The following is a 14,067-nucleotide window of genomic DNA, read 5'->3' on the forward strand; positions in this document are numbered from 1 at the left end:
AAAAATTCATGATAGATTATAAATTGATAAAAAAACCTTGTAAGATATAAAGAATAATTGAAAGCAATGACTATAATCTAGTCTTCAACAAAAAATGCACCCTATATCAAACAAGATGTATCAAAGAATAATGAAGAAACATCATAGGATATGCTAGAAAAGATATCAGAAATTGTAGATGATTAATAAATAAAAATTTCATTAAAATACAAGGCATGGAAATAAAGTATAATTATTGTCAAATTCTCCTTGCATGAAACAAAATATTGAATACCAACAAATAATAATGTATTTTCAACTTTATCATGAACATATAAATAAAATTCAACATAAATGCAAATTAAATGCTCACTATTGTAACAAAAAGGACATGAACACTTAGTGATGACATTATTTTCATAAGATTGTTATCTTAGCTTCGGCATAATCAAAAGGTAGTGGTGGACTCCTAATACTAAGGCCTCTCCAGTTTCATAACAAGATGAGGAAGGAGTTGGAAAAATAAGGGGAAAGCATGGTCATGGAGGAGTAAAGAGAGGAGGAATATTTGAAGGGGAAACATAACAAAGGCCCTTGTTAGGTTTCAATTGTGAAAGGTGAATGCGAAGATTGTTACTATGCTCATTGGTACAAAGACCTAAACCTTATAACCTTGTCCAGTGATAAAATTATAGCCTCCAGTATAAGTAGTGCGAAGGAAAAATAGAAAGAATGGTTTGTATTCAAGGTGATGGTTATATGTAGTAGAAAGAGAAATGAAATGGATAGTTATGTATAGGATATTGAGGGGTATTTTTGGGAGCATGGTGCAGGGAATGGCTCATCTTAAAAAAGAATAGTATCTAAGCCATGAGTCATACTTTGAATATGTTGGAAGGTAGGAAAGATATGAGGAGAATGATCATGTGTAGCACTAGGCCTAGGATTAGGATTAGGGGCAGAATAATAACAAAGAAATCTCTAATGCCATATAAAATATGAATACAAAAGCTGCATGCAAGCCTCATAATGGTCTTGAAACATGTCTTGTCAAGAAAACTTGTATTGGTTAATCTCATAATAGAATATGGAAGAAAGGTATACAAAGTTATGAACATCATGAAATGAAAGAAATTTTTCAAAAAATTATAAGAATGATAAAGAGATATTAGAAAAAAAATGATTATAGAAATGATTATGCACCATAGTACTCTATATAATGCAATTAACAAAAGGAGAGAATGTAAAAATGAAGCAATCTAACTCCAAAAAGAAAAAGGGTATAAGTTGAGTTTAGAAAAGAAGATGAACACACAAGACCAAGAAGGAAGTAAAAGAGAAATAACTCAAAACATAAAAGAGAAGATGGGTTAGGTTCACCAAAATATTTATTTTTTAAATGGAAGTGCTGAAATTAGTGGCATATGAATATAAGATTTGGACCAGTTTCATTAAAATCAAACACAAAAGGAGAGAATTCCAAACATAACTCTCAATATAAATCAAGTTAGATAGGCAGAAACCAAGTAGGATGGAGCGAAATATGAAATATAGTTCTATTTCATGTAATGTTAATTAGTTTTCGATGTGCAATGTGAATATAAATTTGAACCAATTATATAGGCACTAAATGTATTCAATAACCCATATGAAAATAAGGAAATATGTCTATGCTAATAGAAAAAAGAGAGGATGAATAACTTACCTTAAAATGCATGCAAGAGAAGATGTCTTTTTCTTTTCCCCCAAAAATTATGGATTTGAAACTATGACTGTAATTATGACTATAAATTTGTGATCAAGATAGGAAACCCAAACACCTTATTTTTCCTAGACCTCTGGGAGCAGGTCTACTTAGAAGAAAAGTATTTGGATGCTTTATATGATGATGGAAATATTCCTGGGGTAGTATTAAAAACATTAAAACTAGTTCTTTGGAAATCTCTTGGTGGATAGTTTTAGATATGTAATTGCAATTATGTTATCCTCCTCTTATACATAAGAAAATTTGGTTTTAGTTTACTTAGATAATGCATTTTCTTAGTCAAGCCCTATATTGAGGAATGGACATTTAAATTGACATGTAGAACAATAATAAAGAAAATGCTAGAATTTAGTATGACTAAATTATATATCATTGAGAAATAAAATTACCTTTGTAGATGCAATTGAATTTTATATGTGATCAATTGTACAAATGTTATAGCCTTAACCCAAAGAAACCAAAAGGAAACCATAGAATTTAAAACCTCATGAATCAAAATTTTTGTTACAAGACTTAATTAAGAATGGAATAACTTGAGTGTTTTGGATGATAGATCTCTTTGCTAGAAGCCAAACTCCACTACCAACTTGAAGGAAGAATCTTGACACAAGAAAGAAATGTTTGATCTTGATGAATGCTTCGAGATTCTTTCTTGAAGTATCACGTGCATATCTATAATTTATATTGATATTTTAGTGGATAGATTATAGACTAATGGATTGATTGTGTCTGAATATAAAATGCTCAAACCTCTAGTTTATATACCAGTTTTTAGGATGAAAAGTAAAGTCGATCAAATAGGTAGCAGAAGAAAACAATAAAAATTCCTGAGAAACTTTAGGCTATGAGATTCAAATTAGTTTACAAAGATATCAACTTGGGTCAGCTTATTCCCAACAAGACCCTTAAAAAGAGGTCTACAAGGTCTCAAAAAAAGAGTAGATAGATCTCAAAAATAATGAAACTAGTGGAAGGTATGATCAAAAGGGTGGTAAATTAACACCTAAAGGGCCATTCAAAAAAATGAGTGAAAGCCTAAGAGTGTGAGCAAGATTAGAGGAAGGGAGATAGAGACAAAAACAATTCTAAGGAGGGCTAGAAGGTCACAAAATTAAGAGCTTCTTTTTTAATGTAATATACATACCAATGAATTCGAATGGGTTGTCATATTTTCTTTCAAGGCCAACCAAAAAAGTGATATCTTGTTTCCTTTATAGGAATTTCACTATGATATGTCAATGATCATTTTCTTATTCCAACTTTTTAGGTGTTATCCTACCAAGATAATAAAGAGAAAAAATGTGTATGAAAAAAGATTATGTCCTTTTAAGTCTTTATCTAAACTTTTATTTTTTAATAAGACTTTAGCCATAAGGTATCAGTGCATTTAAAGCATCAACATAATCAATCATTTTTTTGATCCTTTGATTAATCTTGGTTTTTCTTATTTGATTTGTTAAGCTTCTATGCAAATGGAACTTCAATTTTGTATTTGTGATGGATGTGTTGATCGGACTATGAAATTTAAAAACTTTCATATTTAGTATATAAGCTTATGAATAATCTTATTTTATGTTTTGTTGATAATTGTTAAAATCATAAGTTTAGATATTACTTAGGTGGTTTCATATTTTAGCCCTGATATCTTAGTTAGGATATCCTTTAAAACATAATTATTCATTCTAAAATTTTGGTGTATCACCTTTACTTTTACGTATTTCTAACCCTTGCCTTCATAAAAATATGAAGAACTAGCTTCTTAAATCTCATAGATCATGTAGTGAAAATATATTATGTCCAACACTTTGTAAAGCTTCCTATAGAAATGACATTATCCCCTTGATAGAAAGTCTAGGAGTCAACGAGATGATAATTATTTAATTGAACTATGAGATTTTATATTATTCAAAACATAAGAAGTACTTGATCTAGTTTTATTACCATTTCAATATATTTAGCAAAAAAGGTAGTGTAACTCCAAAAATTATTACTTCCATGTCTAAATTGATAAATGAAGGGTAAGGAACAATAATCATTCTAATTGTGCACGCCCACTAATATGAATCAAACAATTAGAAGCCTCCTAATTTCATTTAGATATATAAATGACAAATTTGAGTTTAACACATTGAGAGTAACTTTTTTGCAATGTGCCAATCAATCACATATTTTACAAACATGAAAAAATAATTTAATTTGATCCCTTATATTTATGGAGATGCCTTTCTCTTGATAAAAATAGTTATTTATCTATGTTTGAACCTTTGAGAAATATTTACAAAAAGTGAGATAATGTTGAAAAATATGTTATGTACCTTGGATAATATATGTTCTAGTGTGGAGGGTTGTGAAAGATCCACAAATAAGATATGATACTTGGCACTAGAGATATTTCCCCATGGAGTTGTATAAATTTTTTGAAAATGTCTCTAATGTATCTAGGGGTGTAAGAAGACATGTCAACTTTAGAATAATAATTAGTGTAAGGATCATTTAGGTTATAACTTCCATATCGAAATAGTTGTTGAATTAGACTCAAACATAGGTATGTACCTTGGGTATGTGGAATATATACAATGATTAAAATATTTTAAAAATTCTTATATACGAAGTGTTTGACATACTATATTCTATGTTGATTGATTGATTGGAAGATTTCTATTTCTTTGCTCGATCTACTATAGTTTTGTTTGCACACGTACCTTACTTTGGTTTGAGAAAAATTTAGACCCCCTTTTTACTTTAGTATAATGTTAGGATAGTTTTTTAAAACTATATTCTTTATAATTTTATTTTTTCCTACTTTAGATTCATGCTTAATATTGTCTTGTTATTTAGAAAGGTTTGTTGATGCTTTTGTAAGTTATAGTTTTATGCCAGGAAGTGTGGAAGAATACAATAATTTATTTTTTAAAGTGTTTCATGGATTTCAATGCTACACTCCCTAAATTTTCTTACTTTCATTTTCTCGCACATTAGTTTAAAAGAGATTGTCAATCCACTTGCCTTGTAGCTTACTCATGGAAATTTAAGCATCATTATGATATATGCATTTCACACCTTTACATTGGATTTCAATTAACAAATAATTGTTTCATATTTGTTGGATCAAAACATCTTTCCTCAACAAAATAAGTGTATTGAGTACTAGAATAAGAAATTTAAATTTTGTGTTAATTTAACATTTTTTTAATTGGCCACAATTAGATAACTAATTTTTTTTTGTTTTTCGAATATGCTTCTTTTAGTCCATATTAACCCATAAATTAATGCAAAGCAATTTGAAGAGCTTGATATTAACTATTGTGAATATAACGTATAGAATTCATTTGGCCATACATATCTAATTTGATAGAAAGTGTAGCTAAAACTTTACTAGTCTTCACTATTTTGTAGTTCAAAACTATCAATAAAAAGTTTAAGATGAAGAAATTAAAAAATTAAAAATTCAATAAAAAAATATTTTCTCAAAGATCAAACACTTCAATTTATTAACTTGACCCAAAAGTGTCAACATTTTTTAAAATAAAAATAATAATACATTAATACTTCATTTCTTTATTTCTATAATGAAACTGGTCTAATAATTTCCCTAATATTTCCTTTTCATCTACCATATATTTGAAAACAATAATAATATCTCTAAATAGGTGACAAAACATATAACATAATAGCATCTAAATCATACTCTTTGAAATTAACGTAGAACAATCCTAAAGAGCACTTCCTACAAGTTTTGATTGTATTTCGAATATAATACTATCTATATGCATGGTATAATTTACTTATATAAAGATGAAATCAAGAGTCCCATATTGGACCAAAAGCTGGAATTCCCGCTGCTTTGCATCCATTCACCACATCCCTGCTTCCACTCGGATTACTAGTCACTATCACCACTTCTCCACCCCATTTTTTCACTGTATCCACTGTCATCTGCGGTACGTTTGGACGACCCAGAAATGCTGTGTCGTGAATGATCTTTTTATCAGAAGGGTAGCTCTTAATCCATTTCACAATATCATATCCAAAGTTCTTCTCCATCTCTTTGGCCACCCAAATCACATAAACCTCCGCCGGGCAACGCTGCATCAAGAAGGACAGAAACACACAGATGCCCGACCCGGTGGCCACCACAACTACTTTATTGTACATATTTATCAGGTAAGGCAGCCCTGAAAATTTCACACAACGGGTATACAGATATTCCGGCGGATCAAATACCAAGCTTTTGGTAAAATCTCCCACCGCTCCGGCGAGCATCATGTGTTCATCCTTCCCGTCGGAGATTATTCCGAAGGCGTGCCAGTCTGAGAGTGCAGATCTGCTGATTCGCCCGAGAAGACCTGCTCTGACTCCGCCGGAGAATCTGATCAGACTGGCGTGACCGGAAGGAGCAGAGACTTGCACCGGAACTCTCCTCACACTCAGCCATGGGAGGACTATGAGAATAGTGACGGCTGAAGTGAACCAGAAATCTTGCCTCTTTGCAATAACTGAGGCCCACAGATTGTAGGATTTGTGAGCGGGATTGTAAGCAGCGGAGAGTATTACGAAAACCCAAAGCAAAGCGAGAGCAGTCCAGCCAGCGAAGCGGTGGAATCCTTCGAAGACGTTGTGGTGTAAATGCCGGACAAGAGGGAATGCTGAGAGGGAAGTTATCAATAGAAGCCCCAAAATGACCCACGCCACGCCTCTTATCTCCGGGGAACTTAACTGAGGATGACGAAGGATTTGTGTGATGTAATAAATCAGCCACATGATGGATGAAATGCCACATCCGCTGTGAATTCCTCCGACGCACTGAAGGAACGATGTTGTGGCGGTCTTGAGAGGGAGTGGAACCCAGGACCTCCCCAACACCTTCACCACCAACCAGAACACAAGCCTCAGAAAGACCTCGTTGCGGCACAAAACCAAGGCCAGAATGTTCCCCACTGAAAAAACAGCAGCTTCCTTGTTAGCGTATGGAAAATGGCCGGTGGCGGCAAGAACGAGAGCAGTTGAATTGAGAGCAATAGAGAGAAGGAAGAGACGCTTGTAAACAGTAAAGAGGCCTTGATCAAGCAGTATCACGGACATACGTGCTTCAGCAGGCTTGGATGTTTGTGATGGTTTCTTCGAAGGAACTTTGATAAAAGTGGGCGGTGGGACAGGGTAATCCTCGTTTGCGAAACTAGAGTGGCCGCTTATTATGTCCAGCTCCACGTCATCATCACTGCCTTCAAATTCCAAATCACAGAAATGGCCACTGGAGTGACGACTCTGTGATCTTTGGAATGCCAGGGAGTCATGGCTAGGAAAAACCCTGCGACAGCTTGAGGACTTCTCCAAATCAGCCATTTCCTAAGCGCTGGTACTCTCAACAAATACTATGTAAAACAACAACAACAACAAACATAATAAAAAGAGCACTCTAGGTGTGTACATTTTCCAACATTGTGAGATGATACATATATATAGGTAAATCAGCCATTTCCCGAGGCCTGGCGCACAGAAACAATACTGTGGAAGAAGATAGTAATGTAAAATTCGTATTAGTGGAATGATTATAAATGAGTCAATTAAAGGTCAAGTCTTCAAGTCTAAATGTTAGGTCAGAAGTAGGTTCTGATTCTCCTTTTTAATCGAACCAATAGACTTATATTCAGATAGCAAAAAAATACTTCATAGTCACCCTGACTGAATTGATTTGGTTAGGGACTTCATTCGTTTGCTAAACAGTCATATTAGTAGATCTAAACTTCTATACAAAAATCAATAACTTATACATTCACAAACACGGAAGCTTAAATTGTTGATGTAGCTACTATATTCCTAATGGGATCCCTCTCCATCACTAATAGATGAAAGGATCTAATAGACTTCGAGGGGTCTAATAGATCCTCCCCAATTGCTAGAAAGTCCCAAAAAATAATAGCACATGTACTAGTACATGTACTAATAGTTGATTAGTTTTTAACTTTCTTGGTTGTTAATTGGTCTATTTGTACAAAAAGTCCTATTTTTTGGTCAGGAACTATTGGAGGATGAACATATTGGTTCCTGGCGAACCTTTTAAACATCAGTTTTAGACCACCTCAACTCTAGAGTTCTAATGAGAGCTCCGAAAATGTTGTAAAGTCAAAAAAATAGCATTAAGTGTATAGATTCACCCAAAAATATTGGCAAACTTTGTCAGATTAGAAGTTCTAGATGTGCTAAGTTAGCCTCCTCCACTACCAGATCTCTTCCCTTATGTGCTTTTCATGTGATTCTTGGGATATTAATATTTCTAGTTAAATCTAGAGTCAACGTATTGGGAAATATGGCAATGCCCATAATAATTTTCAACAGTATCGTTGCCACTCGCACGCTTCGATGGGCAATGGAAGTGCAATTTATAATTACATGAGACCTACTGTTAACAATTTTATGACCAATATTCTCCCATTTTAGATATTTTTTAACAATATACTTACAAAGAATTATGAGACGGCAGAATTCGTTGAATTATTGTTCTGCACTAAGTTTTCAGATTTTTTAATGTGGGTCTCACAGAATTAGAGGCCGTTGATTGTGGCTTACAGTATTTATTCAAATCCTTTTCACCAAGTATCATGAGCTTTTGAAAAATTAATTAGGTCTACTTTGCGTGGGATAAGATTTTGAAACTCCTTCTAGTGGCCAACCGAATTTGAAATTGTTAGAAAAAGCGTACGATTCAGAAATTATGAACGTATAGAATTCAGTGAGCCTGCCACAACATTAAGGAACCTTCGATTCTTCACTAATCTCAGTAAAATCCCACGCACTAAAGTCATTTCTAGACTGACGAGAAAAAGTTGGATAGTATTCAATGTTTGATGGAGGGACGACGATGTGCATGCATCTTCGATCGTGTGGAAGAGTTTTGCAAAGTAACTAAAGAAATTGTTACCAAAGATTGGAGTGTGGTGAGAAAAAGTTATTTAGTTTTTCTTAAATAACTATTATATGAATGAGAAAAGGGGTGGGTTGATAATGTCTTGTAAGTGATATTGTTGATTTTTAATTTTTATTCTTTGGTCAGACTCACATGGTATGGAAGAGTTCTGCAAAGTAACCAAAGAAATTGTTACCAAAGATTAGTGTTGTGAGAAAAAGCTATTTAGTTTTTCTTAAATAACAATTATATGATTGAGAAAAAGGGTGGGTTGATAATGTCTTGTAAGTGATATTGTTGATTTTTATCTTTTATTCTTTGATCAAACCCCATCATTTTTGTGCTTCTTAATATTAAAAATTATCAAATGATTATTTTTTTTAAAAATGTGAGTGTGATACTTTAGTTTATTAATAAACTATAAGCAACTTTTTTAAAAAATATTATATAAACTTGTTTTACCAATTTAAAAAATGAGTATGCCAAATATGAACTTAGAAACATATATTACTAATTTATAACTAGTTTTTAGAATTTAATGTTATTTAATATTTTTTCAAATGTTAAAATAATGCCCTAGTATACATGTCAAAAAAATTCACACTTTAAAATAGGCATTGTTTATAAATTTAAGAATAATAATAATTAACATTTGTATGCCACTCACTTAATACTTTAATAGATATTTAAGGAGAAAAATATTTATAAATTATTCTTTTTAAACTGGAGTGAAATTTTTTTGTTGTAAATATTATTTTGAATTTTGATGAATAGAATATAGGAGGAGACTGATTAACTTAATTTATTCTAACATATTTCATCTTTTATCATAACATAATTCTACTTGTTACAAAGCCATAGTTTTATAGTGTTAAAGAGTAGCCATTTGAACTCCACTAGCATTATATTAAACTATATGATTTTTTTATCAGTAAGGGACATTCACTCAGAAGCTTACAAGCACAATAGCTTAGTGGGTTTGAACATTTATTGTTGCAAGACCAACAAAGTGACTTACCATGAAACTTTGTCCCAAGTGATATATTTGACATTATGATATTCAATAAAAAAAACTTTAAAAATAAGAAACATTTCCTACACTTTTAGTTGTGATGGAATTCTCTATTAATTCTCATATTATTCTATTATACGTCATCATTTGAATGCTCAAGCTTGTCTTAGAAGAATATGCTTATTAACATAGATCTATTGTCACGATATCAAAATCTCAAAAGGTTAACGAGAGCACCATTAGAGAGGTTAAAGAGTTTGGGGCCAAATGAAAGGGTTTAAGGTCTGACGTGAAAACAATATACACTTAATCATAGAGGTCCATACTCAAGAAAAAATACCAAGAGGTGAGGGTGGAATTTGAGGCAACCATATTGATATTAGTTGCACAATTTGATCAAACTTCATGACATTTCCCCATCACTACAATCATTATAATTCAAAATGAAATGAAAGGAGGCACATGTAACTACTAAGAGATTAATGACTGAAGAATCTAAAATCCAAGAAATAAATACAATTTGCAATATAAAATAAAGAAAGAAAAGATTGATATTTAACACATAAAAGTTCTTATTCAAGTTATAAACAATATGAAATCTTTCCTCATTTATGGTATTTTTTTCAAAATTATCATACATAACAAGAAGTGGGTCTCTGTGTGCATAGATAACAACTTAAAATTGAGTAGAAAAGGAATTGACATTTTATGCATCTTAAATACATTTCCACCATAGTTTTCTAGACTCTTGGATACACATAGACTATGTAAGATATGATTTTTTTATCCAACATACTGCTTCTTGATGTTTAAAGATCTCATAGGTGATCTAAATTTTCATAAACTAGGTCATTCAACTTGATGAGAGTTAGTAAATGATAACCTCATCTAACAAAATTGAACATTTTGTAATACACTAAGTGGCATCTCTCCAATTAGTTTTATGGACTCACTTACTACACTTTCTATAGATGTATAATGCTCGCTTACTCATTTTTATCCCCCATGAGAGATGAAAAAAAGCTTTCTATTTGAATTTATAAAATAGAGAAGAATTGTGACACCCCTCAATCTACTAATCATAAAAAAAGTTATTAACATTTTGGCTCAAACATCCAAACTTTGTTTGACCATTATCTATATAAATACAAATAATATCTTATGCTTGAACAATTTTTTGACCATACTTGTAACTTTTCTTTAACTAAATCCATCAATTCATTCACAATCTATCTACATACAATATTTTCTTTAATCAAATGATACCATATTCTTCAACCATTAAGTTATTTTGTTAGTCTATCCTAAGTTACCTATCAAGAGATCAAAAATTTATGAACTACATATCCTCATATCTTGTTAGGACTTAATAGTTTCTATAGAGAGTAGTTGTAGTGATCAATGGTAGAAAATTGAATGTTCAATGCATTTTATTCATCTAACGGGGTAATCAATTTGTACAAAGTATTAATAGTTAGGTTGAATAGTTATACTATAACTATATAATAACTATTTTATAGTTACATGGTATAATGTATTGATACCAACATCCCCCCCTTAATACATTGATCTAAAAAATATAAAAACATATTATCTTAGGGACCCCTTTAAGGCTTACATAGAAACACATGTTGAATGTATAATATGACTACATATCTCAAGTAAATATTTTTTTGAAGTGGTAGATCCTAAACCAAGCAAGGTTCCATCAAGTTGACTTGTGACCCTCATAAAGTTGTAGCTCCAATTTGTATTCTTAAGTAACATAGTCTTGAATTATTCAATAATAATCCCTAAGAGATGTGACAGATCTCTATAAGTGTCTAGTGACCATGGAAGGGTATAATTCTTGATCATATACTTTGAAGCTTTCTTGAAAATAGTCCATATTGAGTGCAATATCATTTCCCAAACTTATATCCAAAATGAATCTTCATAAAACATATATTATTTACATTTATTAACATAGAAAGGTCAAACAAAGCAAAAAACTACAAATGCAAAAAAAAATTATAATGCAAAGCACCATCCCAAAGTGAGAAGCTCACTTAAGATGATGGAAATCACTCCATTGTCTGATACTTTCAACCTCCAAAATGACCAACCAAAAATACCCATCTCATGTTGCATGTGATTCTTTGAAGGCATTTTGAAGTGTAACAAGGGCAACTCCAAATGTCCAAACAATAATCGTAGAAAGATAGATTATTTGATCAATATATTTGAGGCAAAAAATATCTTCTTCTTGGCACCATAGAGAACTTGTAAAACTAACTTGAATTAGTTCTTCTCTCACAAGTAAATTTACCTCCAAATTTAACACTTAGGAAGTATTATAGTCTCAAAAAATGGAGTAATAAAGTCTTGATAAATAACAGAATAAATGAGCCCATATTCTAAATTATGCATTGCAAGCATATTTTTATCAATATCCTCTCTTGTATATTCTCCAAAATCCTAGAAAAGACCATTAACATGTGTATAAATGATAAAATAACTATTTTTATGTGGAGCATAATTAGGCTCATAGGTTATTTTTTTCCAGTTCCTTTGGCTTGGCTTCCCCTAGATTTTCTCTATGTAGGCTTGGGGGTAGCACCCCCATGATAGGGGTCAAGGGGAATTCAAGTTGGGATTCTCGTTTCACTCCCTAGATGTTGGAATTACAAATGGGAAATATATACTTCATAGATGGGGCGAGGGTGAATCAGAAGTTTGAACTTCAACACTTAAAACCCTTTTTACCATTCATTAGATACATGTAATAAACTAAAATGAAATATAAAGAAAATGCATCAAATAAGCATACACACATTCAAAACCTGATAAGATTACCCAAAAACCCTCCAAATGAGAAGGTAAAATTAGGGTGGGGATGACACCCACAATTCTTCATTACTACAACAATAAAGTGTCACCAATGAAGGTTATAATAAGTTGACCATGAAACATGATCTGCCCTATTAAAGGCTTATAAGAGACCATTAAGTCCCATCCTATTAAAGGATTTTAACACCCTGTTAGAAGTGTACATAGCTAAAGGAATTTAGAACATTCACTTGGAATGTCACCTTGTTAAAGGAGTTACAATAGTTTGTTAGGACTACTCTGCCTAGGAGATTTGACCAAAATAATCTGTTAGGATGTTTTAGCACAGATCTTGTGATTAGCTCTGATACCCTGATTAAAGATCAAATCTGCATTGTGTCCTTCTCAATCCTATCTGATATGATATGTCAATGTTGTATCCTCTATCCTTTGTTCTTCTCTAACTAATTCTATAATTCACTCTCTTACAACTTCTAAGTATCCATGAAAACTTTGTTATTCTCTCCCCTTAATTTTTTTGCACATACACATACTCATTATGAAGTTTAGGGTTTCATCCTCCTTAAGAAGACAAGAAGACTTAGGGTAAGGTATGAATCTATGACTGAGATTCATCTATTTTGTCACTTAATTCTTCCCTTTTTCTAATTGTTTACATGTAATTACATAGGGAATCCAAATATAAATTTTTCCTTATCTTTAAAGCTTCAATATCTATCCATAAATTGGCAAAAAAAATGGTTTGCATTGTTGTTTGTGCCATCACAAATAACTAGATCTAATTTATGTTAATCAACACTTGATAAAGTTGATGCTTGGCACATAGTATAGTTCTATTTCTAGCTCGCCATCTGAAGTTCTTGGCATCAACTACTTACTCGGTACTTGAATCAATCGGCATGGTCTATCTACTCAACACTTGAGTGACTCGAAAATCATTGCAACTTGACATCTATACATATTATACTCAACATGTATTACTAGCTCAACATGAACTTAGTAAATATCTTAAGTGTGTTGACACTTAATTGTCAAAACCAATATGAGATCAAGGATCTACCCCTTTGACATTAGTGTCAAAAACACTTATCTATATATAACATATCTAATCTCCTTGAGTATAATATATCCACAACTTGAAATATATACAAAGCTTCAAAATATTTTCAAAATTTTGTAGTAGACTATATACCTTAAAATTTTTGTAGCTCCCCTTGAGTTAATGTGCCTATTCTACAACAAAAATTTGTTCTTCCATGAATTTGTCTTTTGTTGACACCCTTTGTCTTAAAAAGTACTAATACTCTTTATCTGACAGGCTCTATGCTCTATTTCTACTCTTTTTTTGTTTTCTCCCCATTTGGTTTATCTCCCCCTCTTCTTCTATCTTTATTCTCCCCTTTTTCTTAATATATCCCCTTGTATATTTATTTATCTCCCCCTTTTTGACACTTATGTTAAAGGGTCTATACACTAATTTTATATTTGTTCAGAAAGTTCTTGTGGACTTCCATTATAATCTTTAGAGTAGCATCCCTGTTGTCTAATGCAACATCTAATGATTTTATTTGGATGTCT

The 14,067-nt window shown here is 31.9% G+C and overlaps 1 protein-coding gene across 1 annotated transcript; it reads right to left on the reverse strand.

Annotated features, from left to right (window-relative positions):
• Positions 1-5,545: 5,545 nt before the first annotated feature.
• Positions 5,546-7,137, reverse strand: LOC149549947 (adenylate-forming reductase 06235-like). Its single transcript, XM_089794990.1, has one exon. The coding sequence runs from the start codon at positions 7,085-7,087 to the stop codon at positions 5,546-5,548; it is 1,542 nt and encodes a 513-aa protein (XP_089651116.1). The 5' UTR covers positions 7,088-7,137.
• Between the last annotated feature and the right edge of the window lie 6,930 nt (positions 7,138-14,067).

Source organism: Cupressus sempervirens, chromosome 7 (genome assembly GCF_028749045.1).
Source record: "Cupressus sempervirens isolate cs-2001-9-10 chromosome 7, ASM2874904v1, whole genome shotgun sequence".
NCBI classification, from domain to species: domain Eukaryota; kingdom Viridiplantae; phylum Streptophyta; class Pinopsida; order Cupressales; family Cupressaceae; genus Cupressus; species Cupressus sempervirens.

What these genes read in the sequence shown, in the direction of transcription:
- LOC149549947 (XM_089794990.1), bottom strand. Translation starts at nt 7,087, where the DNA reads ATGGCTGATTTGGAGAAGTCCTCAAGCTGTCGCAGGGTTTTTCCTAGC.